The 27,024-nt window shown below is 50.7% G+C and overlaps 1 protein-coding gene across 4 annotated transcripts in view; it reads right to left on the bottom strand.

Moving 5' to 3' along the window:
* The window catches only part of HTT (huntingtin), a 96,263-nt gene that overhangs the window by 31,030 nt on the left and 38,209 nt on the right, over positions 1 to 27,024 (bottom strand). For all 4 annotated transcript variants that reach the window (XM_081122771.1, XM_081122773.1, XM_081122772.1 and 1 more), the window contains 18 exons: positions 26,488 to 26,564; positions 24,687 to 24,838; positions 23,198 to 23,400; positions 19,606 to 19,732; positions 18,021 to 18,148; positions 16,922 to 17,032; positions 16,616 to 16,693; positions 15,971 to 16,194; positions 14,633 to 14,711; positions 14,355 to 14,516; positions 12,145 to 12,200; positions 10,676 to 10,824; positions 8,998 to 9,134; positions 6,985 to 7,101; positions 3,929 to 4,051; positions 3,408 to 3,643; positions 2,289 to 2,431; positions 997 to 1,204 (listed from right to left, as the gene is read on the bottom strand). In XM_081122771.1, coding sequence (XP_080978897.1) covers positions 997 to 1,204; positions 2,289 to 2,431; positions 3,408 to 3,643; positions 3,929 to 4,051; positions 6,985 to 7,101; positions 8,998 to 9,134; positions 10,676 to 10,824; positions 12,145 to 12,200; positions 14,355 to 14,516; positions 14,633 to 14,711; positions 15,971 to 16,194; positions 16,616 to 16,693; positions 16,922 to 17,032; positions 18,021 to 18,148; positions 19,606 to 19,732; positions 23,198 to 23,400; positions 24,687 to 24,838; positions 26,488 to 26,564 — 2,510 coding nt within the window. The remainder of the gene's footprint in view (positions 1 to 996; positions 1,205 to 2,288; positions 2,432 to 3,407; positions 3,644 to 3,928; positions 4,052 to 6,984; positions 7,102 to 8,997; positions 9,135 to 10,675; positions 10,825 to 12,144; positions 12,201 to 14,354; positions 14,517 to 14,632; positions 14,712 to 15,970; positions 16,195 to 16,615; positions 16,694 to 16,921; positions 17,033 to 18,020; positions 18,149 to 19,605; positions 19,733 to 23,197; positions 23,401 to 24,686; positions 24,839 to 26,487; positions 26,565 to 27,024) is intronic.

Below are 27,024 nucleotides of genomic sequence, written 5' to 3'. Positions count from 1 at the left end.
ACGCCCCCTGCTGGGGATCAAGCCCACAACCTGGGCATGTGCCCTGACTGGGAATCGAACCGAGATCTCCTGGATCCTAGGTTGATGCTCAACCACTGAGCCATGCTGGCTGGGCTGTGAATTTTTTTTTACGTATAGCCACCATTTAATGGTGGGTGATAAGAGCTAAAAAGGCAAACACAGAGTGCTCTGTGGCATCTAACAGAGACTGGGTACAAGGCAGGAGATATGACGTGGGGGAGCCTCAAAGGAAACATCTCAAAGGAAAAGCTGTTTAAAGACTGAAAAGAAAGAAGAGAAACGGGGAAAGAGGTGGGGAAGAGCTGTAGGAGAAGGAACCCGGCACGTGGGAGAAACCCCTAAAGCTCACAAAGGCCAAGGCCAGGGGGTTGGAAATATTCTGGATGGAAATGAGGCAGGAGGGGTGATCTGAAGAGAGTCAGAATGATGCCCCTTTTGTATGAGGAAAGACTTTTTACCTAAGCATTTTCCTCATGAGTACTAATGTCTCAATGGGACAGTACCTAGAAACTGAGGCTTAAAGCTGAAAAGTTTCTGCAAAACCAAGGCCACCCACAATCAAGTACTTCATGAGTCTTTTTAAATAATAAAAAATAAGTTATTCCCAAACAGTTCTGAAATGTTGCTAAATAATTACTTCATTGTCTAAGAACAACCAGAACCATATTTAACTCATAAGAAGTGAAGACATTGCGACACGTCTGGCTCTGGGACCAATTTAAGGCTGAGAACCTAGCAGGAGGGATGCGGCATGGAGAACCGCCCACAAGACAGGACAGTGTCAAAGAACTTGTCAAACAAATCACACTGAAAAAGCAGCAGTGATCCGAGTGCCTCCAGTCAGACCACATACTTTCCCTACAATAGTGCCCGTGAAACAAAGACAGACACTCAGAAGAATCTTTACAAAGCCCATGGAAAAGGGGCCAAGCCTCAAGGCTCTGAGGCTCAGCAGCGAGGCCAGTGGGGACCCACCTGGGGGTCTGCTGCACCTCGGCCCACCAGCGGTAGTCAGTGTGGCTGACAAGCAGCAGGATCTGGCACCAGAGCAGCACGAGGGCCGGATGTGTGGGGATCATGGAGCGCACCCGCGCATTCAAGCTCTCCAGGCCATAGAAACTGCCATCGGAGCTGTCTGCCGTGAAGAGTCTAGACGCAGCTGCTGTGATTCTCCGGAACATTCCTAGAAACAGACCCAAAAGAACACTGATTAAGGGAAAAATCTTTGTTGCTCATCGAGGTCCAACACGTTGTAGCTAGGAGAAGATTTCACAGAAGACCACGCACGGCTTTCCTGCACATAGTATTCAAAGGGGCCAGCAGGCCTCTCCACACCCACTCCTGCTGACCAAAGGGCTTCTGGGCTTGCTCAGACTGAGGGGTAGCAACTACAGAGGTTACGGGGGCCACAACAAGTGGCAGAGAGACTGGGACTCTCCATGAAAGGTGCCTCCTGCCCGGAGGATGCTGTCATTTCTGCATCAGAGCCATCAGCAGCCCTCACCCTTGCCCATGCGTGAATGTCAGCCCATGTCAGCTTATTACCCCAGGAAGAGCTGTCTCCCTCTGCCTGTATCCCTACTTTGTCCCACACATAAGGCAGGGATCGCCCCTTTGAGAGTACTGGGAGGGAGCCCTCCAGCTCAGCTCTCCTGCCTCCAAAGGGTCAGAGACGGCCCTGTCACCCACTGCTGCCCTCGTCCGAGTGTCTGATTGCGGTGGGGAGGGGCCCACCACGTGGACATGGAGAGCATGTGGGCACAGGAGGCCTTACACCAGCTACAGGCCTAGAGCTTCAGCACACCAACTCTACATGCTAACTGCACCTTATTTACATAAAAGTGCAACAAGAGTTACTTCAACTCTCTCTCAAAACCAACCAAAGTAATTCTGCCCTCTGATGTCTTTAAAAGAAATAGTCAAAATAAATGAGAAGGTACAAATAGACATTTACACGTGCATGAGTGCACCTTAGCCACACATATCAGACCAACCAATGTCCAAAGACAACAGCAGCAAGCCCACGGGCCCAATGCCCAGCCCCAGGCTCCTCAGCACAGCGCACTGCCTTCATCAGACCTGTCCTAACATGGGAGCCACCAGCCGCTGTTCACATTTAAGTTAATTAAGCCAAATTAAAGTAGCTCCTCAATCACACAGGCCACATTTCAAGTGCCCACAGCTCTCTAGCGGGCAGGTAGGATGGGCCTGCAGTCCGGTAGGGTCAGGACAGGCACGCGCTCCTGCGGGCGGGTGGGTGCACCTACCAGACTTGAAGATGTGGATCAGACACATGAGCAACGTGCCCAGTTCCTGGCAATAGAAAGTATGCTGCTGCTCACTCATCTCCACTCTCAGCTGTTTCGTGACAATGTCCTCTAAGAGAATGCCAACCAGCTGTAGGAGAAACCTGTGCAGAAAGGGACATGGTGATGGGGACTGGGGACACTGCAGGGCACTGAGGTGAGGCAGACATATGAAAGTGTATGCAGGAGACACTATCTGTAGTGTGGAAGGGTGGGGAAAGCAGAGGAAGCCATGGCACGCTGAAGCCCGCCCCTGGACAGACCCTGCGCCCTCCGCATCTCCTTCCTCACGTGGAGGTGGCAGCAGCTGCACTACCCTCAGGGCACTGTCAGGAGGACAACACTGCACGTGGCCTGTGAGGATGCTGATAACAGCACAGGAATTTAATCTCATCATCTTAGCTACCTGCTCAATGTGACAGAGGGAGCTCAGGCTCCTGCTGACCTGACAAACAGAAGGGGCCACAGGGGCCTCCTGGGCTCATCACCAAACACATGGCAACCCTAATGATGACCACGAAGGGCAGCTAAGTGCATATTATGATGGTCCCAGCTTGAAAGCACACACGGCAGAAACTGTGCCCACGACATGTCCTCTAAGCTGCTCTGCCTCAGTGAGGGCCCAAGTCAGCCAAGGTGGGCACACACTTGTCCAGGGCAGCGTCTGCAGTGCCTGAATCAGGGTCGTAGCCCTCAAGGAGCCTCTAAACAATTGGGGAGCAGACACAATTTGCTACCACAGTATCCTGTAGGGAGCATGGTGGAGCGGCCACCCTGGCAGGGAGGTTGTATTACGGACAGTGTTGAGTACAGCCAGCACTTCTGGTGGGTCCTCTTATATTCTGAATGGCCTGTGCCCAGGGCAGGCCGCCTCCCACTGTTGCAGTGAGCCCCACGGCGCCGTGTCTCAGGAGGACGTTAGGCAGACTGTGACTGAGCCAGGAGAGAGGCATGAATCAAGGGCCAACACAGGGCACCGTCTTCACCCAGCTCGCAGAGGAGCTAGTCCAACTTTCTGATCACCAACACCCCGTGGGCTGCAGAAGGAAGGGAACTAGAAGGGTCAGATATACAGCATACCTTGAGAATGTTTCTTCTGGCAAACTCTTCCCCTGTCTCTCTTCACTGTGTCCTTCTGCCACTGAATCACTGTCCCCATCTCTTAGCCTATGAATCATCGGACATGAGATTAGGTATGGAGAGAAGGACAGCTCCTGGATGCGGGAAAGGACAATGTCTTCAGTCGACTGGGAGATGAGCACCCTCAAAATGGCCAGGATTCCCGAGATCCAGAGCTGGACAGTGCTCACGGATGCCTGAAGAAGGAAAACATGTCTGTTATAGTGAATGGAAAGAGAGAATTAGGTTTTCCTTGATGGCCAATTTCAGGATAAGAATTAACCCGCTTCTACCTTTCTGCCAACAGATCCCAGGCCCATGGTTCTGAAGTGTGGTTCCACACAGCTGCATCTCCCCAGTAGGAACTGGTGTAAAGTGCCAGCCCTCTGGTCCCACCCTGGCCCAGCGGGGCCGCGTTGATAGGGATGAACTGCGCTGCAGGGCTGAGTCTAAGATGCCACCTCGAGGGGGCAGGTACTCACCATGGTGTCTGGCGTGACGAACATGCTCCGTAAAAGCATGTCCACGGGCCGCAGGGAGGAAGGGGCCAAAATCTCAAACAAAGTGTTTAACACACCAAGGGCTTCGTGAGAATCAATATGCATCTGCAATTAAACAGCAAAAAGCCGACACTTATGCTCAGGACAGATGGCTCCGGTCAGACAATCCTGACCATCCCTTCACCACCCGGCACATAAGGTGTTTTAACGTCAGTGTCGACCAGGCAAACACTCGAGAGCACCACTGTACCACTACACCTTTACACAAAGCAAACCTTTCATGCAGATTTTCATTATATAAACAACATACATTTTCTGTAAAAGATTCAAATACAAAAAAGAACAAAAAAAATTAGCTGGAACTGCACCCCCGACATACCCATCAGCCACCTTGGGAAGCCACCCTCTTCATTTGTCTTCGCTTTACCTGCACCCATCCCTCCAGCCACTCAGTGACCAATGGAACAGCCTGTGTATCCCTCTCCTTCGGCCTTCCCCATGCCCCAACCAGAGGGGTTTCTGATTGACGGGTTTTGATAAGTCATGTAAATGTCCCTGCTTTTTTCCTTAAAAATACGAGACCTCCCAAGGCAACAGGCTTTCAAACTCAACATTTTTAGAGGATACAAGACATTCCTTGCTAAGTCCCAACCTCAGTGTATCCAGCTTCCCCAGCCCCCGCGGAGGACGACGGGGGCTGACGGTTTCCAATCTCCATCACTAACCCACGTCTGTACAGGGTCAGCATCTCTGGGAGGAGATGATTTCTCCAGGTGCAGATCTGAACCCACACAGCGCTGAGCCACAAGGGAACAATGGAGACCTGGGAGCTCCTAACTCCTGGACCACACCCATGCCAACTCTGCCTCTTCCTGGGTGCCCACTGCCAGTGCCTACTGCCCTTATGCAGCCACCCCTAACCCGCATCTGGTGTCTGCTCAGGGACACTACAGTGGCAATGTTATGGGTCCTGCATTGCCAATCCCCCCTGGCTTTTGCTCTCAGTGCACACATAGGCCATCCTTTCTCCTAACTTAACTCTCCTCTGACCCCTCTCCTCCTCGGGGAGCCACCCATGGGACCCATGTGTGCTCCTTCTTAGAGTAACTCTCACTGACACACAGCGGGGTTCCTGCTCCCTCCGCTCCACCTGCCCTGCTCCCCTGGGCCTGCCAAGAGCAGGCTCAGTCCCTGGGGCTCATGGACTTGGCCTCTCAGTAGCCCCGCCCTGCCCCCGCCCCCGCCCTGGCTTTTAAGGACGCCAGGCTTGTCTGCCCTTCCTTCTCCAGCACTGGCTGTCCCTTCCCCACATCCTCAAGGGCTCCCCTTCACTTCTGCTCTAAGCTGGGGCTACCCCAGTGTGGAGCTCAGACCTCTCTTCCCCTCAGCTACCATGGGTCCCATGGTGACCTCGTGCAGTCACATGTTTACCCCTGCCCAGCTCTCTCCCAATGACGCCAAAACCCTATGTCCCAATGCCTGTGGCAGCCACCCCACATGCCTACCAGGTGCCCCAGCTGAATGCCCCAGCTCCGGCTCTGCCTCCTCATGAAACCTGCTCCCCAGTCCCTCCCCTTGCAGACAGTAGCCCTCCTCTCACCCCCACACCTACGTCATCAGCAGAGCTGACAAGTTCTGTCTACTCTGGACCACCCAACAGAGGACTACTCCTGGCCACGTCACTCCTACCACCTGGTCCGCACCATTCCGTGTCTCCGTGGGCCTCCCTGCTCTGCCCTCCCCCATCCCGAATCTGTTCTCAACTCTAATCACACCGTGCCACTCCCTGTACCAAATGCCCTGTGGCTTCCCAAAGTATCGGGCACCAGCTGAGAGGCCCTATGTGTCCTCCCCTATCGCTGCCCCCTCCCCCACACCAGCTTCTTGTCGCTCTTCACCCCAGCAGGCTGCTCCCACCTCAGGGTCGATGTTGCAGCACTCTGCCTGGAGCTCTCTGCCGAGGGACCTGCTGGGTTCAGCATGACTGCAAGTTCACCCCAACTTCACGGAGGGGACAGCACAGCACAGCCTGGACCCTGCCCTTCTCTCCTGCATTTTCTGCCCAGCACTTCCTCTCACCTGATGTTTTACACACTAACGGACTTTCTGTCTCTCTCCTCCACCCCCATTCCAATCCCACTGTCCCTCCACGGGGCAGGGTTTCCTTACCTAGGCTGTTCCCTGGGTGTCTGTGCCGGTACCTGCATCCGTGCCAGCACTACCTGTGAATGTGACACGTCTGTGCCTGGCTGCCCGGCGGGCACTGTGACGAGCTCCACATCCGTGCTCTCACAGGTCCAGCGTGGCAGACACGGAGCTGGGCACTGACTGAGCACTCGGCCCCCACCCTCCACCCTCCTCAGACTGTGCCGCGATGGGTAAGAATATGGAACAAAGCTTTTGGTGGATGACTCTAAAAATACATATCTACAGGAATGAAATCCTGACCACCTTAAAACACCAAATTCAAGTTTCTTAAAACTGCCCTCTATCAATCCCACCAGAAGCCAAGACACCCCATCTAAGTGGTCTCAGGTGACAATCGTATGATACTGGGGTCAGGCTGAAGTTTCACAGACAGTAAGGACCGCAGTGCCTCCATGCCCCCTCGAGCACCAAGAGCCCAAGCATCGTGTGCCCAGAGAACCCGCCAGGCGGACGACCAGATGAGCACAGTGCTGGAGACCCAGAGCTTGGCTGGCAGCTGGCGAGCTGTCCTGGGGGGACCCACCCTGGTGACAAAGGTGTTGCTGCGAACAGGTGCAGAGCATCCTGCACTCTGGTGGCAGACATGGTCCAGAGACCAGGAGCCTTTGGGAAACCTACGGAACATCCCTGAGCCTTAGGTTCCACGATTGTAGAACAGGAGATGACAGCAACCTGCGGGTCACTGGGAGGTGGTGAGTGGAAACTCCTTTGTCCCAGGACCTAAACTGACAACTATGGGAAAGTGACTGTACATGATTTAATGAAAGGCTGGTATAAGCGCCCACCCTTCAGGCTCCTCCCCATTACAACAGTGAGAATACGGGACACACCTGCTGTTTGGCCAGCATCGGGAGGATGATGTCGGCGACCTGCCGGGACAGCCGCTTCCACTTGTCCTCGCTCTCCTTGTGGCACTGCTGCAGGACCAGGATGAACATCTCCAGCACCTGCAGGAGTGCATGGCACTGTCACTTCCATCTATCCTGGCTCAGCGAGGACACCAGGACCAAAGCACCGTGACCCCAGTGAGGGCTTGATGAGCCCACAAACCCTGGCCCTGGGACACGTGAGACAGGAGCCAGAGGACGACACAGGAGCCCAGGAACAACTCCCCAAGAGTCCGCTCCCGCCACACCCACCTTGGCAAGACCTGCCCGTTACTTCTGAAGAGCTTACGAGACTCCACAACCAGAGAAAAGGCACCAAAGAAAATCAAACTTACATTGACCTTTGGCAAAACCCAAACATAGCCCTGACTAAACTACTCTGCAGGCGCCCCATGACCCTCGGGGATGTTGGCTCTACTGAGCTCTCTGCAAAGCCATCTCCTAGTGGGCAGCTCTGACTTTCAGGGGTCACCATGCCTGAGGACACTTTACTAGTGATTATGTCTACACAGAGCAGCACAAGGCTGCAGCTGTAAGTAAAGTTTTATGGGCACACACCTGACCCCCAGTGAGCATGCTGACCAGGACTCTCACCCACAGCAGCAGACCTGAGTTGCAACAGGTATCACATGGCTGCAAAGCTAAAATATTTATTTGCTTGTTTATAGAAAATGAAAGAATGGAATAAATGAAGAAAAAATTTGCTGATCTGGTCTTTAAAATACAACTGCTGTAAAAAAGAGACATACCCATGTAAGCCCACCCTCTCCAAAGCACCGACTGTCCCTTTCCACCTGCCTCTCCCTTCAAGGATGTGGCCCTGCCTCTACTGCAGGAGGAAACCTGCCCGTAACCTGCTCCCCTAACTAAGACGAGCCAACCCCCTCTGGTCTCTCGCAAGCCAGGCGGAGAACAGAGCAGCGACTCTCCAGGCCACCCGCCCCACCACCCAGCACGCTCACCACGTCAGGCTGGCTCGCACATCTCTCCAGGGCAGGTGTACTTATTATTGCAATTATGGGTTTAATTAAACACCAAGCATTTAATTAAATATTACCTAGATTAACAAAAATAAGAATGTACAGAAAGTCTTTCTGAGAAAAGCTTATGACTTTGTAAAGGTTTGAAGACAAACAGCTAAAAATAATGACAAAGTAAGTGAGGGCTAGAACGCTAGACAAGCTGAAAGAGAAGAGCTACTAAAAAGGCCCGATTTCTGCCCTGGCCAGTGTTGCCCAATGGTCAGAGCATTGGCCCAAGCACTGAAGGTTTCTCCCCGCTTCCCTCTTCTCTCCCTTCCGCTCTCTAAAAAAAATCAGTGGAAAAAATATCCTCGGGTGAGGTCCGGCTGGCGTGGCTAAGTGGTTGGGCACTGACCTATGACCTAAGAGGTCAGGGTTCAATTCCCAGTGGGGGTACATGCCCGGGTTGCAGGCTCCATCCCCAGTCGGGGGCGTGCAGGAGGCAGCCGATCAATGACTCTCTCACCACTGATTTTCTATCTCTCTCTCCCCCTCTCCTTCCTCTCTCTGAAATCAATAAAGACATATTTTTTAAAAATATCCTTGCGTGAGGATTAATCAATAAGTAAATAAATAAGTAAAAATAACAATAAAAACTTAAAGGCCAGATTTCTGGACTTAACTGCCTCCAACTACCTGACATTCTTGCTCCACCTTAAGAAAAACAAAACCCAAATCAGCTCAAAGAAACAGAGCAATGCTGTCAACCAATCATTTTTAGTCCCCATTTGGAAGAGGGCCTCGCGGTACATGGGCCGGTGTCGGGGCCTCCTCAGATGTGGTGCTGCTTCAGACAGCCCTCCACCAGGCCCCTCCTGGCATCTGCCCAGCCCCAGCGCCCAGCTGGCACAGAGTACCACCCACTGACGAACAGATGGCAGCCCTGTGGCACCTCCATCCCAGCAAGGCGACGGAGGACATGGCCACCCCTTACCTGGTGGTACTGGATGAGTCTCAGGAGCATCGACACCACTACCTCCTTCTGGGTTTCCAGCTCCTTTCCTGCATCAGCTTTGTTGGTTCCTCTTAATACGAAGAGGTCGTGGACTATGGGCTGCAGAGCCGGTATGGCTGGGGGACAAGAGTCTGTGCTAAGGAGCCAAGGAGTGACACATTCGGAAGACGGTGCTAATACCTCCAGGTATTTTCAATAAACAAAGGAAACCCTAGTCCATAGTTGGTTTATGATAAGGGACAAATTAGGGTTATTGGGTATTATGACATTATCAGAACACCACTGGGAAGGCCACTGGTCTTCCTCCGACGCTTAAGTGGTCATTCTGTGAAATCCTTAAAAAAACAAAAACCGAAGGTTCCTGTGACACAGCATCACCCGACAAAAAAGTCACAAATTCAAACATCAAATTCAAAATAACAGAAGCTCCCCACTCACTGAGGTAACAACAGTCTACATTCACCCATAATCTACCTACAGGCTGACCTGACGAGGCAAATGCTTCTTCGACAGAAAGTATTTAGTCCACGTATCAAACGTCTACACTGTTGGCGGTAATGGCCTCATTCTCTCAGGAGATAAGTTTTCCCCCAAGTCTCATCTTTATGCAAAACAGCAGCCAAAGTAAATTCTTCAATTTAAACAGCAGCTGATTAAACTCCAAGGAATGCCTCACTGGGAAGGGTGTAGCCCAATCACGTCACCAGATCAGTGGACGGCACACTCCCTCACCTGATGACACACACGCACAGGCACACTCATCTAGTGACACACTCAGCACACCTGCTGACTTCCCCAGATGTCGGAGCTTTCCCACAGAAAGCAGTGGGGTTTGGCTGCACACCGATTTCCCATTCAGAGCCCTCTGATCCAGGACACATGTCATCTGCACTGTCCACTATGTTGTGACCCCTGTGTGCACACATGTGGTAATGTGCAGGTTTGCTGAGGCCTGAATTCTGGCCCTGGCAAGGCGAGCTGGTGTGGGCACTGAGACGGCCTTGTCTGCAGCAGAGTGGGAACAGCTCAGGTACCTGCTGTCCTGCAGGCACACGAATGGACAGTGTACATGCCCATCCTCGAGTCACGGTTTGCAGAGGTCTCAGGAAGTGTCCCTGTCAAAGTTCCAAAGCCTACAGGTGCCCAACGATGGAGCAGAGAGGAGTCAACAGAGAATGCTGAAGCTCAGTTTCAAGTCCAAGAGATTTTAGCTCATTCTTAAAACTGCTCAGCCTTGGTCCACAGGTGGGCGTGGACTGCGTGAGCAGCTGCCCATTCTCTGGGGTCCTAATAGAAGCTCCTATAGAATCACCAGGGGAACAGAGGGTCCTGAATCAAGGCCACTGTGCCTCCTAACACAGCAGGTACCACATCAAGTGTCCTTACAGAAAAGAGTGTTTATGTCAGACCCCATTTGTGCCTCAAAGCATCTTACTGTTTCTATATTTTTACCTAAGAAGACTCTAAACTCCCCAGAGTAGAGTGTGCCCTCTCCATATGCACGCACACACGTGCATGCACACACAGGTGTCCATGCATCCACATGCATGCACACAGAGCCACCCAGCAGAGCAATGTGGACACACAGCAGGGCCTGAGGCCAGTGTTGCTGAGCACACCCTACATGAGAACCCCAGCGAAAAGCCTGTCCCGTTACCGTGTGCCACAGCCTTCCTCCCACTGGCCATGATGCCGTCGCAGAGCTGAATGATCTTAGGAATTCCAATGATCTGTTTTGAATGATAGCGCTCGTAAGACAGCAGCACCAGGAAGAAAAAGATGTTTGGAATAATTGCCTCTGATTCCCTAGAAACAAAAACATCCTTTTAGACACTTCCTTTTAAAACTAAGACACACATCAATAAAAGCACTATGACGTTACTCAAAGGGAGCCCTAGCCTAGCCATCTACTTTGGTCCATCTAGGTCATGACAATGGCCCATCTGCGGAGAACACGTGGCTGGCAAGGCTGTGAGAGCAGGAAGCACCCAGCAGCACTGGGCGCCCAGAGGTGTAGGCTCCTCAGCTCTCCTTCTGCTCTTCCACTGTTCAGCTGAAGAAGTTGAGACCCCAGGAGAAAAGGTAACCTGCCTCATATCAACAGTCAACGGTGCCACATGACTGGAATGAGAAATGGGGCCTCTAGCCCCCAGGATTCTTAAAATGCTTTCCTCTGCACTGTTCCCCTAACAGCTGATTGAGTAGTTGAGAAACTCAAGAATCCTGGCCCCCGCTCAGTGGCTCAGTTGCTTGGAGAGTCGTCTCATACACCAAAAGGTTATGGGCTCAATTCCCAGTCAGGGCACATACCTAGGTTGTGGGTTGGATCCCCTACCAGGGTGTGTACGGGAGGCAACCGATGGATGTTTTCCTCTCACATTGATGTTTCTCTCTTTCTTTCCCTTCCTCTCTCTCCAAAATCAATAAAAACATATCTTCAGAGGTGAGAATTGAAAGAACTTTAACTTTCAATAATTATAACCACAGCTGCATAGGAGGAAGTGTTAAACCTCCCAACTAGCAAGGAAAGCTGTAATTGACGTAAATGCACAATAACTACCTTTACTAAAATCACTCATATCTAAAAACGTTTTGTGTTATACTAGATATTTCATTTAGCAATCAAGTATCATAAATGCTTTGAAATGTGAAATGAAAACTGACAGCATCTGTGATTACTAGATGTAGACCAGCTTCTAAAAAAGTCTTCAGCTACTTCATTTTTAAGAGAAACAAAAATCCACAGCATATTAGTCAGATTTCCATTAAAAAAACCCCAAAAAACTAGCAAAAATGCCTAACAATCTGCCCCGGCTGGGGTGGCTCAGCGGTTGAGCATCGACCTAGGATCCAGGAGATTGAGGTTTGATTCCTGGTCAGGGCACATGCCCGGGTTGGGGGGGGGGCTCGATCCCCGGTGGGGGGTGTGCAGGAGGCAGACAATCAATGACTCTCATCATTGATGTTTCTACCTTTCCCCTCTCCCTTTCTCTCTCTCTAAAACCAATAAAAACATTTTTTAATAAATGCATAACAATCCTTTAAAGTACATTCGTGTTAACAATCTAAAATTGCATGTGCTCATGTAACAAGGACAAGGAACGTAAAATAACAAAGCGCCATTACCTGAACTGGCCCACTTCAATATATTCAAACTGTTTCAGCACGAACCCAATAAACACCTGCAGCAGGAAAGAAACCACATCAACCACAAAAATATGCAGACGAGGCTCCTCTCTGTACAAGAACTCAAACGTATTTGGCTATCAAACTGGACTTCAGGACACTTCTAGAAACCCCTTTATGCACATTCCCTGAACACTGAGGTGAGACCTCGTTGGGAGAACAAGTAGTAAGCTCCAGGAGACGCCAGGAGGACCCAAGATACAGCCGAGGACGTATCTGTTCAGCTCCAGTAGCTGTACACCGGGGGTGCTGGGAGGCGTGGGGTGGCCTAGGAGCAGATGCAGTGCATCAGGCCCATGTTGGGCCCACGGTGCGTCCGACTCCACTCCAAGCACTGTCAATTCTCCCCAGCCTGAACACGGAGCCCCCACATCTGCAGCTTCCTCCTCTGCCCTGTGTGACTCTCGCGCACAGCAGGTGCTCAATAAATCACCTGACTTGAGCTCAATGGCCTGCCCGCTCTAGTTTCCATCCTGTTCAGAAAAACTGTCATTGTACTGAATCCTAAGAACTGGGGAGCCAGGGCCTGAGTGATAGAGCATATGATAACCAACGTGAGCGGGGAGTGCTCATGGCAACAACACTAACGCTACCAAATCAGGGTGGTGGGGATGTAGATGTGCTGGCTGAGGCGGAACATGTCAGGGCCCAGAGGAAGCACAGGCTGCAGATGAGCTCAGCATGCTGGCCGAGAAGCACGGCCTGGAAGATTCTCAGGCTATCCTTGAACAAGGTTTAAGTATCGAATGGAGGTTTTAGAAAGACAGAAGCAACAACACAAAGTGTTCCGTCTCTAAACAGGCTCTATGTAGGACAACTACAGGAAGCATTTGATAGAAGTCATCTACCTGCCAGGTCTACAAGAGCGTGAGCATCGTTCACACCTTGTCTACTAGAGAGCCCCACGATACCAGCCTGTAATCCAAGGGCCTCGGTTCTGGCTATGAAAAGTCAGACCTGATAGAGTGTGAGACCAGGAGGAGTGGCTCTGCCATGTCCTCACTGGACTGGATCGGATCAAGGGCTATGGTTTCCCCTCAGGTGGCACTGGCTGTGGGCCCCAGGCTTCTCCCCAGGAAGCCCTAGAGCCCTCCTCCACCCTCAAGGCTCGGCCGCCCAGCCCGCCGCTCCAGATGAGGCCTTCTCCCCCAGGAGAGAAAAGGGAGTGACAGCCCCAACCAATCCCCAAAAAGTATCTTCTACAAAGAAGGAAAGGGTGCTTTCAAATGAATTCTGGTAACTGGAGCAGGAGAAAGACGAGTAAACAGGCCGGCCGGCGGTGTGAGGCCCCCCCGCAGCCCTGCACCAGGTGACGGCCCCGAACTGGCTCTGGGGAAGGCAGCACCTGGGCCCAGCTTCCTCGTTTCTTCCAAAGAAACAGACCCATTAAGGCAAGTGTTGGTGCTGATGAGGATCTATGTCTAGGCAGAGAATTAGAGTATTTCTAAGTCAAAAAAGTCCTACCTCACTTAGGAAAGTAGCTAAGATCACAGCCCCACAATGACAGCCACGTTTGATAACCTGAAGGCACCTGTATCTGCAGTGAATTTACTGGTATGAATCTTGGTTTAAGAAAAATTTGCAGCAGGAAGTGACACAACTAGCCAGAGTCACATCCCCACAATACCTTGTGAGGAAGGCCCAGTGGCCGAGCCCTACCTGGTAGGAGTGAGGGAGATGGCGAACCGAGGGGACCAGGGCAAGGGATCACTGACTCTCCTTTGGGCACATTTCTTGTTAGAGTGGTGAGCTCAATGCACATGACTTGAAACTGGACGTGATAAATGATCATCTGTTTATAGTAAGTCTCTGTATTCTATAAAAATGTCCCCCAAACAAAACACTTATCTTGGTATGGGGGAGGGTGCGCGGACAGGAAGAACCTACGGTAAATGTGAACAGGGGTCAACGGGGACCCTAACAGATCCGAACAGAAGGCAGAGCCTGGGGTGAGGAGGTGGATGCTGCTGAGGCGGGTACACACCAGGCCCTCTGCGTGACCCATCGTGAAATAAACCCGTAAGCCACAGAGACTGGCGGGGGAAAAACAAATGGCACATTCCTTTAAGGTGGGTAGTTTCGGTGTCTTTCTGAGATGGTCTTTACTAAATTATGAACAGACACATAGGTGAACGACAAAAGTGACAAACCTGATCTGAATCCAGGAGACAGTAGTTGACCCGCAGCTGAACCAACTGAGCCAACAAATCCAAGACCTGCTTCTGCAGCTGCACAGACGTGGTGGTCGTGTACTGCTTCAGTGCCTTTATGACCAGAGGCTCGAACAGGCGGATGTGATTGTGAATAGCATTCTATGAAAACAACAGAGAGAATCCATGAGCGAGTCTTCAGCTAAACAGCTTCAGCAACACCTGGACGGAGGCAAGCTGGTTTTCCCTCCAGTGTTCACCTGCCAACTCCTGCTTACCTTGTCTGCACGGTTCTTTGTGACACTTGTGAGGTTTGTCTTCAACTGGGTGGACACTTTCTGGAGTACATCGAACCACCTGCCGGTAGGAGAAAGGTGAGGGAGGAATGCTCTTCACTACTCTGCAAACCCCAGGTCACTCTCACACACACAGAGACACATTCACAAACTCACACACACTCATGCATAACAACACTGCAAAGTCAGAGAGAACCTTCAATTACGCTCTTCTTTTAATGAACACAATTAGACTAATCTGAGTCACAGCTGACAGACAGCTCTCAGGTCTGATCACCTGCAGCAGGTGACAGAGCTTCTGCTGTGTGAGGACACGGCCTACACAGCCCCGACAGCAGTGGGGCTGGGGCTGGAAAGGTGACGGTCATTGAAAGATTCAGGGATTTAGAAGATACCAGCTCATTTTCTTGGAAAAAACTTTTGTTTAAATATTTACATCAATTACACTCTTCTCTTTGTAACAAATACATACGAAAGGACAATGGTACACACACTTACACACACTTGCTGTTTTTACTTATACCCATGTTATTAGTGTTTGAAGAGCTGTTCTTGAACTTGGATATACAGTGAGTAGGCCCCACTTTGTAAAGCTCAACCATGGCAGTCCCCTTGGTGCTGACTCTAGCATTTTACCTGGAGCCAGTTTCTCACTCTATCTATAAAGGGAAAGCAAGGCACCTGAGGTTTTTACACAGAGTAGTAATTCAAATGTCAGCTCTTGACTATGTCATTTAAGAAACTACCACTGTATTTCAGGCATTATAAACACAACCATAAATTTAAGTGAAAAGAGATTTCAACCATAGACAAAACACAAATATCACCCAACTCTCCTATGACCTTCAAATACCTCTGCACACTGCACTGCCGCACCACAAGGGAAGTGTCCTTTCACCTTCGCTGTAGACCCAAAAAGTGTCCCCAACACACAGCCCTGACTCTTAGGACAATGCAAGGCAGGCACTGGGAGATAATAAAGCACCTTCCATATGAGACAACTGCATGTCACAGTCTGGCTCGAGGACAATGCTGCAGGGACACTGGCTGCTCAGTCCTCCTGGTCCTCTGGCCTCACCCCTCTGAGACGGCACAACTCCAACCCCCCTCACTTACTGGACTGCACGCTCTGTGAGGCAGGGCAGGGCCTGCCTGCAGCATCTCTGTAGCAACCACATTTTCTAGAGTTCTCTGAACACAGCAAGCCCTTAGAAGATGCTGGCTACTATCTTTTTACTTTTCACCAATTTGTCCCTGCTCGCTCTTTCATGTTTCCACCACAGACCATTCTTGACAGTGCCCGGCAGGACAGGCAGTTACCCCGAGGTGTCGTGGTCCTGCTCTGCCTGCACCATGTTCCGCAGGCTGGCGTCGGCCAGGGCCTGGGTGAAGTGGGTGTACGGAGCCATGAAGCAGTAGTGGTACAGGCCTGGTCTCATGCTGGACGAGCCGAGGCGCTGGGCTCGGCCTTGAGACTTGCTGGGGTTGGACGACAAGCCATCAAACTGGGAGGCCAAGTTTGTCCCAAAGAGAGTCTTCAACAGCTAGAGAGAAAGAAGGGAGTCACCACCATGTCACTCAAGGCAGCACGAGCAATACACCCCCCCACACGAAACCATCAAAGATGACTAGGAGGATGAGAAAACGCAGGCACAGAATTCCCGTTGCAAGTCGCTATTCACACCCGTGAGACTGGCTGCTCTGCTGAGAGGCGCTGTTTTCACCTTAAATAACCCTAGTAGTTTTGGGTTGCTCTATGGCTCTAAATGAGACCAGGCATGCTAACGCCTGCAGGGACATGGGACAGCTACGTGACTAGGGCGCAGCACAGCTTCAAGAGCCCTGCACCCCTGGGGACAGGCCTCCTCCGCCAGGCCACCACCACCTGCTAAGTGACAAGTAGCATCAGATCACTGTGCCCAGAATGAAGGGGGAAACAGAAAGGACAGGAAACTACTTTCTCACCTGCTGGACGCACACAGTTGCCATCATTGGTTCCCGGCTGAAGCAGGACTTCAGGTACCCTAGGATCTCCTCCACGCACTGTGGGAGGAAGCAGAGATGCAGGAGGAAGTGACTGAGGGTGACTCACTCCGGCCGTGGCTCTAGACTGCACGTTCTCCTACACTAACTTCCACCAGAACATCTACTCCCACTGAACAAACGCCGACGGACAGCTACTGCCTCCCAGGCACCACTGCAGAGGCGCTCGGCCCAGAGGCTGCCTGGCAGGTGTGGAAGCTACAGTGCAATGAGAAGTGAAACTCGAACCTTCCCGATGTCCTGCAGCGTTGCCAACTCCAGAATCTGAGAGAGAACGTCCAAGGCTGAGCGCAGGAACCCCCCAAACTTCTCTGTGCTGTTCTGAAGGTCCAAGGTGACCTTGGGAGGGCGAAGGAAGAAAACACCTGGTTACTGCGCCGTCCCACCTGGCTGTCTAAAACGAGGGCGTGCTGTCTGCAGCAGTGGGACGCAGAGCCCCATTCCCTCGCCATCTGGAATGTTCTTGTCTTTTTTTCAGCACTGGAAAATGCCTTGGAAATTACTCTTCTAGTAGCTGTAGGAAAACTATTTTCTTTCAAAGACATTTTCCTACTTACATTGACTCTACTGACAGAAACAATCCTAATCTTCTGTTAAAATGGAAAAAATGTTAACAGTCCAGCATAACCAGTATCTGACAAGCAGCACATCAAAAAATATACTTTTTGTTCCATATACATTAGGATGCCTGTGGAAAATCATTATCAAGTTCAGAACCAGCCTTTCAGTCTGGCTACAACAAATATTAAATTAGTCTTAAGAAGTATTAAGATTGTAAAGGCCTCAGCTTAATTAAATTAGGCAGCAATTCCCCATTTAAAAAGCCGAGAGAGTGCATTAGGTCCCAAGATGTAATATGTAAGAACAAGGTCAAGGGGAAGAGACAGATCATGAAAATAAAAACTGGAAAAACTCTGCACAAGTGCCACAGTAAGTAGAAAGTAGCTCAGTGAAATAAACTCTGACCACCCACAGTGAAAAGAGGAGAGCAGGTAAGAGACACAGGATGAAGGCGTAAGTGGGCCTGACCCTGTGATCCCTCCCTCATGTCTCCCTGAGGGTGTCATCAGCAGGCCCAGAAGGAGGCCAACTCCAGGAGTGAGGGCACCGCAGGCCTGGGAATGAAAGGGTCCACCTCCAGCAGGCATCTGACGGGAGTGGGGGGTAGGGGGTGGGGGCTGGAAGCTGCCACGAACAAGCCTGAAGGCTACTTGGAGGAAACTACCTGCCATTCATAAACCTGCGTGTGTACAAGCTACCAAAGTGAGAAAAACATCAAGGGCCCAGGAGTACTTGGGCAGGTGCACGCTCACAGGAGCAGTGGTACCTTGTAGTTGGCGTGCGTAGCTTTCAGGACGTCGTGCAACTTGAGGTACAAAGGAAGGTGGTAGAAACTCCCCATTGATGAGGATTTATTTGCTGTAACAGGCCCTGAGGCATCTGATTGTCGGGAGGCTTTAAAACACACACACACAAAAAGGTTGAGATCAAAAGTAATCAACTGCTAAATTTAAAACAGATTAGTGGCAACGATTTTAGAAAGTATTCCAGTAGGATGAAAGTCAAATTTTTTCTCTTTCAGTTAGAAGCAACGAGACACTGACTAATAAACGTAAGTAGAACTGAGTGCCTCCCAAACAATGACGTGGAAGAGGAGGAGCGCAGTGCGCCATTTCTCCTTCAGTTCGTCTGGTTGCCTGTTTGCCAATCAGAGCAGCAGCTAATTCGATGGCCTGCAGCCAATCGCACATGCTCTCCGAGCCCAAGGCTGCCAGTGGCAGGACCGGCTGGCCAAGTTAGCTGATGGCTATTTCAGTCAAGTTAGGTCCCGGCCCTCTCAGCCGCCCAACGGGGGACACGCGAACACGCTCTAACAACTGTAAAGGGGACGCACATAGTCATTACAGCGGCACGAACACTCAAGCGCCAAGCACTACATAAAAGTGCTCGGGTCTAAAGAGCTCTGGCGTTGAGTCCTTAGTCATCCACTCATCAGGAAGGTGAGCAGGCAACGACAACTCTGCTGGTGAGGGAAGGTCTGAAGCCGTCAGGTTGGCGACCTTCCTGCAGAGCTGTCGGCAGCTTTGAAAGCACGTGTGTATGGGCTTTACCAGCAGAATGGATGGCAGGGGGGTCGCAGCTGTGCCCATGCACCGTGCAGGAGCCGGCAGTTACCTGCTTGGCCTGGTCCCCCTGGAGCATGGACTCCGTAGCTGTAATCACACAGAACTTCTGGCCCCTGTGGTTCTGACTCGCCCGCAGGGGATGCAGCAGCCCCTCCAAGCGGCTGGGAATTTTCCAGGCTCTTCTCACTCAGAAGATTGTATCCCCTCTTTGTCTCCCACTGGGTGCTCCCCACTATAAATCTCCCATTTCCCACTTCAGAACTCTCCCCTCTGGGAATCACCTCTCCCCTTGGTCTCTGTGCCCCACCTCCCTCACTGAACACCAGGATCCCTGCCCTGCTCTGCAGTGAGAAGGGGCAGCACAGGGAGGAGGCAGCCAGCAAGGCTCCTTGCAATGGCCCAGGCACTGCAGACTGCTGTGACTGCATTTGAGCAAGTGGCACTCAGACATGCTTAAGACCCAATGTTGTCTAGACACACTCACCAACTCGTATTTAATATCTGAAACCACACCTGGGGAAACCATTTCTCTGGCTTCACTGCTGTGTATTTTATTTCAAAAAGTACCTAGTTATTACAATATCTTTCTCTTTTTTTTTTATACAACCCAGGTACATGCCCTTGACCAGGAATGGAACCTGAGACCCTCTGATGCACAGGCTGAAGCTCTAACCACTGAGCCACGCTGGCCAGGGCTACATTATCTTTGACAAGAATGTAAGGTTAAGTCCTAAATGTCTGTGATACAGATACACTCCCCCCTCCCGGTCACCTCCCGCTTCGTACCTGGACTGGCGTCACTTCCCTTCTTGGGGCTCAGTGGCACAGATGCCTGTTCACCTGGTTCTTTCTCCTTCCCTTTCCGTCGGATGGGACTTAGAGAAGGGGGGTTCGTCAGGGACGGCAGGGCTGCCTAGAACAGAGAACAAGAATCTGGGAGTATAACCAACACGAAAGCTGGAATCTATGGCACATGGTTTATTCATTTATGAAAAGAACCAACCCATATAATTCATTTTCTGAGTCCACCCTTACAGAGCTCAGGAACAGAACATACACCATGTACTTCATTCAACCACACAACAACGGCATGCGGTGCATATTGACCAGAACTTCCTGCAGGTGCACTAGGGGTGTTCCAAATGGAAGGGGCCCCTGGAACCCCAGGCACATCACCTCCAAGAGTAGCAACCAGAGTGTTCTCAGGGAGCCATGACACCAAACAGGGCGTGAAGCCTCGTTTTAAGCTCCACCTTCCAGATGAGGAAACAGCTCAGAGAGGAAGTGACTATTCGAGGTCACAGCCAATAGGTAGCCGAGCTAGTGTCCACAGACTGCAGAGCGCCCAGCCAGCCAGGAAGCAGCCAGCAGGGGACAGTGAAGATGACAGTGAAGATGACAGTGAAGGGGACAGAGACTGGACTTTAGGCCCCAGCTCCGCTAGTCACTCACTTGCGACCTCAGAGAACTCACCTTGCAGGTCAGAGCATGGCCTGCAAAGCAGCTGTGGTGGAGGAATGGCTGCAGTTGGGAGGGATGAAGCAGCAGCAGGGAGGAGTAGAGGGCAGCACACCGATGGCTGTCCCGGGAACACACTGGGGGGGGCAGACACACCAGACACTGTGTGTAGGACTCCAATTACATCAATGGCAGAACAGGCACATCCACAGAATCGGAAAGGCCAGTGGCTGTCTGGAGCCAGGGGACTCAGGAGGGTGGAGGGGTGACGGCTAAAGGGCACAGTGTTCCTTTCTGGGTTCCAAAATGGACTGTGGTGGTGGCCAAACGATTCTGTGGGCACATTGAGACAAGTGAACTGTAGTCAAGTGGGGAGTGGTAGGTGCATGAACTGTGCTCTAACTGTATCGTGTCAATAATGCTGTTTCAGAAAAACAGGCTACTACAGTCGTCCAGATGAGATACTCCTTCCGTGTGGACCAGAGCAGTGGCAGTGAACACAGAGAAAACTGTGTCTGTGTATCTGGGTGCATATGCATGTGTACAGGTGTGTATGTGTGTATAGATACATGTACACATATATGTACATATATGTAAATGGTTCCTTGCAAGATACTTAGTAGGGAAAACAAGGACTTGGGGGCGAGAATGAAGGGTTGCGATGACTCCCACGTTCCCAGCTTTATAAAATACAAAGTGAGAGGAATGGGGCAGGTGCAGGCTAGCAGGAGGCTGGCAGTGCAGGTGTGGCTATGCCTGAGCTGTCTGTGAAGCACCCACGCAGAAGTGCTGAGTGGCAGCTGACCCACAGGACAGCTTCAAAGACAGGTCTAGGGCCTCTGATGTTTAGATGGTAAAGACAAGAGAGCAGACCTGACTGCCTGGCGTGATCCTGTCCTGCACCAGAGCCACTACCTACATGTGGCTACTGAAATTTAAACATAATGACACACAAAATTGGAAGTTCAGTAACCCTCATGCACTGCTAATAGGAAATGTAAATTGGTGTAGCCACTGTGAAAACAGTATGGAGGGGCCTCCAAAAATGAAAAATGAAACTATCATAAGATCCAGCAATTCCACTTCGGGGTATATATCTGAAGAAACCCAAAACACTAATTTGTAAGGACACATACACCCCTACGTTCATTGCAGCATTGTGTACAGCAGCCAAGATTTATAAGCAGCCCAAGTGCTCATCATAGATGAGTGGATAAAAAGCTGTGAGACAGCCTGGCTAGTGTGGCTCAGTTGGCTGGGCCTTGTTCCATGCACAGAAAGGTCGCCAGTTCAATTCCAAGGTGAGGACACATGCCCCGGTTGTGGGCTCAATCCCCTGTAGGGGGAATGGAGGCAGCTGATGGACGTTCTACTCTCACATCGATGTTTCTCTCTCTGTGTTCCTCTCCCTTACTTTCTCTCTAAAAATTAATAAAAATATATATATATATTTTAAAGGTGTGGTACATATATACAATGGAATATTACTCAGCCATTAAAAATGACATCTTACCATTTACAACAACATGGATGTACCTAAAGAATATTATACTAAGTAAAATAAGTCAGACAGACAAATGCCATGTGATTTCACTTATATGTGGAATCTAAAAAAACAAGTGAACAAAATAGAACAGACTCATAGATACAGAGAACAGACTGATGGTTGCCAGAGGGGAGGGGGCATTGTGGGTATTGGTGAAAATGGGGAAGGAATTACAGGTACACATTGGTCATCACAGAACAGTCATGGGATGTAAAAAACAGCACAGGGAACACAGTCAATAATATTGCAATAACTAAGTTTGGTGCCAGGTGGGTACCAGACTTATCCAGAGGAACACTTCATAAACTGTATGAAAGCCTATGCACTGTGCTGCGCACCCGAGACTAATATGATGCTGAATGTAACTGTACCTGAAAAAGATAGTAATTAACAAAGGAAGTTCAGTTCCTTAGTCACGGTGCCTACATGTCAAGTGTGCAGTAGCCACAGGTGGGTGCTACTCTCCCACCTGACACAGATGTGGCACGTTTCCATGGTTACAGAGAGTTGCACCAGAAGGTACTGCCCCAGAGTATGAAGCAGGACAAAGTCTGGAAAGCATTCACGGTGGGCTAAAGACCAAACCTGGAAAGCACCCAGGAACAGCAAGGGTCAGGAAAAACAAGCTGATCTGGAAGCCAACATGAGACAATGTTCCAGGACAGGAGAGCGGTGCTGAGTGAGGCAGAGGGAAAATGAGAGGGCCCGAGAAGTGTCCATGAGATTCAGAGGCTGATCTGGGCAGGAGGAGCTGCTGGGGAAAGTGATGGCAGAAATGAGACCAGCAGAGGCTAGAGACTGGGTGGCCAGGAATGGACAGAAGCCAGGCAGAGCCTCACAGAGGGCTCATGTAGGGGCAGTGGGGAGTCCTCGGGGGTTAGCAGCAGACAGGACTATTCAGGGGAGTTGGTAGTGAGGGAGAACCTGAGGTCATCCGAGCCTGTTCGAGAGACAGAAGACAGGCAAGAGAGGGAATAATCAGATGTAATTATGAGGGTACTGATCTATCTTAAGTCCACTATGCAAAGAGTTTGCCATTGGCCTATACTTCACAGAGAAGCAAAACTGTCTGCCAGAATCTCAGGGGACAGCAGACAAGTGAACAAGCCAGCACCTCAAATCTGGCTTTCTTACTAATGCGGAAAACGGAAGAATAGAGCCAGCTTTGCCCTCAGGGGGGAACAGTGATTGAGGACGACACCGAAGGGCTACGGATGGGATGATCGCACTTTGTGTTAAGTTCAGTATCACAACATGAGCAACTTCGTTCACTTAAGTAAAAGAGAGCAGGGGGACAGGCGGTTTAGTACACACAGGCATGCTTTGAGCCCCGTGTCGCTCTGTATGAAAACGGGGGCCCCCGCACAAGGTTACCTTCACTGCGGGCCCAGGAGCCACCTCGTCCAATACGTGGGCACAGACATTGATCACCTTCAGCAGGTGGGAGAAGAGCTGCTCCACCATGGGCACCAGGGTCCGGTCCCCCAGAGCTGGCCATGCCTCTTCCTGCTTGGCGGTGGCCGGGCTGGCCTCGTCATCAGCGGTGAAAGAACTCCTCAGAGACCTGGGGGCACTGGCTGTGATACGGGCACAGGCGTTAGCTACTCCTCCGCAGCGCACACAAGGGAAGTGGCTCCGGAAGCGTGCCATTCAGACCCACCCACATGGGGGTCTCCACCTGACAGTAACTAACATCTCAAAGTCAACAGGAAATGGACAGTGTCCCCAAAAACCAGGCTCCCAATTTCCATGCCTGTCCCCATCAGACACCACCCAGAACGGGACAGTCGCCCCAGAGCCCATCTTGATCTTTACAAGCGAAGTCCGAGCGGTGGCCCAGGCCTGCTGCTCTGCCCGTCGTCCACTTTCCGCCCATCCCCTCCCACAGCAGCCCTGCTCTCCTGCCCGCCTGCAACACCACTGTCTCGTGCAGACTCTGTCTCCTCCCTTAACTGCAATGTGAACCTCCTGAGCTTCCCACCTTCTCCAACCCACGTTTCTAAAATACAGGGGTGGGCAAAAGTAGGTTACTACTACTACTAATACTATTAATACAATAATTAATAAATAACACAAGAATAAACTCTACGATTTACATACTCACAGCTGTAAACCCACTTTTGAACACAGTTTATTCTTGCATTTATTTATTTATTACTGTGTTAATTGTTGTTACTAGTAGTAGTAACCTATTTCTGCCCAGCCCTGTACTAACTTGGCTGTCAGTCCCTCTCATGAAGCTCCTCGACAAACCCCCACAGTGAGCGGGACAAGTCCTCCTAATGCAGGCTGGCAACACCCACACTCATTGACTTCCATGGGCCCCTCCTGCCTCCGAGCCACATTCTCCATCCCAGACTTCCAGTTCTCAGGTATCACATAATTTTTCCTGTCTCCAGGTCTTGGCACATGCTATGCCCTCCGTTAGGTGCCCTTTCCTGAAGCCTGTAAGTTCTGTTTCCTGTCCTGAGCCCCAAAGCGATTATGGCCACTCTGTGCTGCCACTCTAGTTTCATGTGTCCCCCCTCATCTACACTTGTCGACTTGAGAACGGAGCCCACACATCACACTTTCTTACCACCCTACTGCTGAGACAGTGCCTGGCCCCAGGTGACCCCTAAACTGAAATTAGAAATGCACTTGCCTGTACCTGTCGGGGAGCTAGACTGGGAAAGGGCTCCATCAGAACATTTTGCACACACTAGTTGCCCACAGCCCACATTCACGCACAAAGGTCACATCTGATGTTGGCAACATAGGGAATAAGCTGTTACTGGCAGTGACCTCACAGTACTTCCCCCTCAAGTGCTCACTACCCTGCCCCTTGAAAGAAAAGCAAAAGCTAAGACCAGAGGTCTCTAACCTGCAAGCAAGTTTCCGGCTAAGATCAAAGCATCCTGATGGGCTGAGAGATCCAACGGGAACCAAGCTGACGAGAGCAGGGTAAGGATCATCGTGGCCATGCCGACAGTACAGCTCTTCCTAGACTCGTCCAGGGTGCTCAGTGGGGGCACCCTGGAGGCAGACATTTGTGAGGTCAAATTACAGAAAAAGTTTTAAGGCAGTTTTTTTTTAAAAAATATATTTTTGCAGATTTTTTTTAGAGAACGAGGAAGGCAGAGAGAGAGAAACACTGATGTGAGAGAGAAACATCGATCAGCAGCCTCCTGCATGCCCCCTACCAGGGATTGAGCCCGCAACCCAGGCATGTGCCCTGACCAAGAATCAAATCAGCGACCTTTCAGTGTACAGGATGACACTGAACCAAACAGTCTCGCTTTCCCTCTGAACCAAGAGGAAGGCAGATCACTGTACATTTCACACCAGCTCATAAAGCGATTTTACGATTAACTAACATCTTTCCTGTAAACCACAGCTCCGTAAAAATCATTTGAGAAATAAAATCTGGTAGCTGGTCTGATTAAAGGTATTACAACTGTTTACTTTGATAACTTTTTAACTTTAACTTCTTTTTTCTTAAATATGTCTTTATTGATTCAGAGAGAGGAAGGGAGAGGGAGAGAGATAGAAACATCAATGATGAGTCATCATTGACCGGCTGCCTCCTGCACGCCCCCAACTGGGGATCGAGCCCACAACCCAGGCATGTGCCCTGACCAGGCATCGAGCTACGTTCTTCCGGATCCCAGGTCAACGCTCAACCGCTGAGCCACGCCCGGCCGGGCTAAACTTTAACTTTTGAGTTAGCACACTTTACTCAGTGCGAAGTTGCTCAGAAGTCAAGTGCTAGATGTGATGAGAAACTGCAGTTGCTCCGTAGGTATTTGTTGACAAAGGAAGTCGTCCCTCTAGACGGGAGAGTGCAGCCAACGTCAGCCATGTTTCCCAGCCATGCGCTGACACACATGAATCTGCAGGGTTACTTCCACACACGATGGTGACCGTGCCAGTGTACGGAATAAAAGCTTACTTACTCCTTAATGCTGTGGGAGACTTGAAATTATTCCACGGGTGCTACTGGGGCCATCCACTGGCAGAACATCACTTTAAATAAAAGCTGCTGAGGCAACACAACAGCTCCTAAGCCACACTCCTGTGCTCATCACAATTCAGTGTGTAGGTCACATTTGATTTTAAACAAGAAATATTTCTAAATGTTTAACACACAGTGAATAATTCTGAAGAGAAGCAGGCGAATTTGAAATCTTTCTGCCCTGGCTAGGTGGGTCAGCTGGTTGGAACATCACCCCGTGTAGCAAATGGTGGCAGGTTCGATTCCAGTCAGGGCACATACCTAGATTTGGGTTTGATCCCAGTCAGGATGCATACAGGAGGCAACCGGTTGATGTTTCTCTTCAAGTCAATGTTTCCCTCTCTCTCCCTTTCTCTCTAAAATCAATAAAAACATATCCTCAGGTGAGAATGAAAAGAAGCCTTTTGCCAACATATGCGAATTCTTGTAAACGAGTCTCCCACAACGCTGAAAAGTGAGCATCTGATGTCCAGTAATTACAACCAGCTCAGTATTTCCCAGTGGCTCCTACCACCAGTTCCCACACCACTAAAGCACAGAAACAAGCATCTGTGGGGTAATTTTCCAACAGGTCAAGTTGATAAAGGACTTAATAAGAAAGGAGGAATAGGATCCCAGTAAGTGTTTGCATCATGTCACCGTAGACACCACGTACGGAGAAAACACTTACCCACAATGCCAGCCCAGACTCCAAGTGCAGACAGGAAAGGCAGTTGAGAGCAGACACAAAGCTTCGCAGCATCCGAACTAAAGAGGAAGGATGAGGAATCACACCCAGACACCAAAAGCCTTCATTACATTGCGCCTCCTTACATGGAGCACAAGAGTGGAGACCCGTGTCTCACACTGGGATGTCTGACCAGCGCCGGGCAGGTCCTGCCGAGAGCTGTCATCGCCCTGCGCCTCTCCCCGTGCCCACAACGCCCCCACCCCTCCCGCTCTGCCCAGCTGGTTAATGTCCATCCCCCGACCAGATGGCAAGAACCACAGGGTAGGATCCTATCTTTACAGCCCAAGCCTACAATAGTGCCTGACACAGGGAGGCCACAGTAAATACTAATAAAAAGTGTTTACAATATGGTGAAAAAAATCAAAGGAAAACCGAGCTACAGTGAGCCCAGACAGTCTTCAGGTTTGAAAGGCTCATCGAGACACCTGACCCTGGCTGTCTGAGCTCCCTCGACACAGAAGCATTGCTCCCCTCAGA

Source organism: Miniopterus schreibersii (assembly GCF_964146895.1).
Source record: "Miniopterus schreibersii genome assembly, chromosome: 1".
NCBI classification, from domain to species: Eukaryota; Metazoa; Chordata; class Mammalia; order Chiroptera; family Miniopteridae; genus Miniopterus; species Miniopterus schreibersii.
This window is presented reverse-complemented; position numbering and strand designations above follow the sequence as displayed.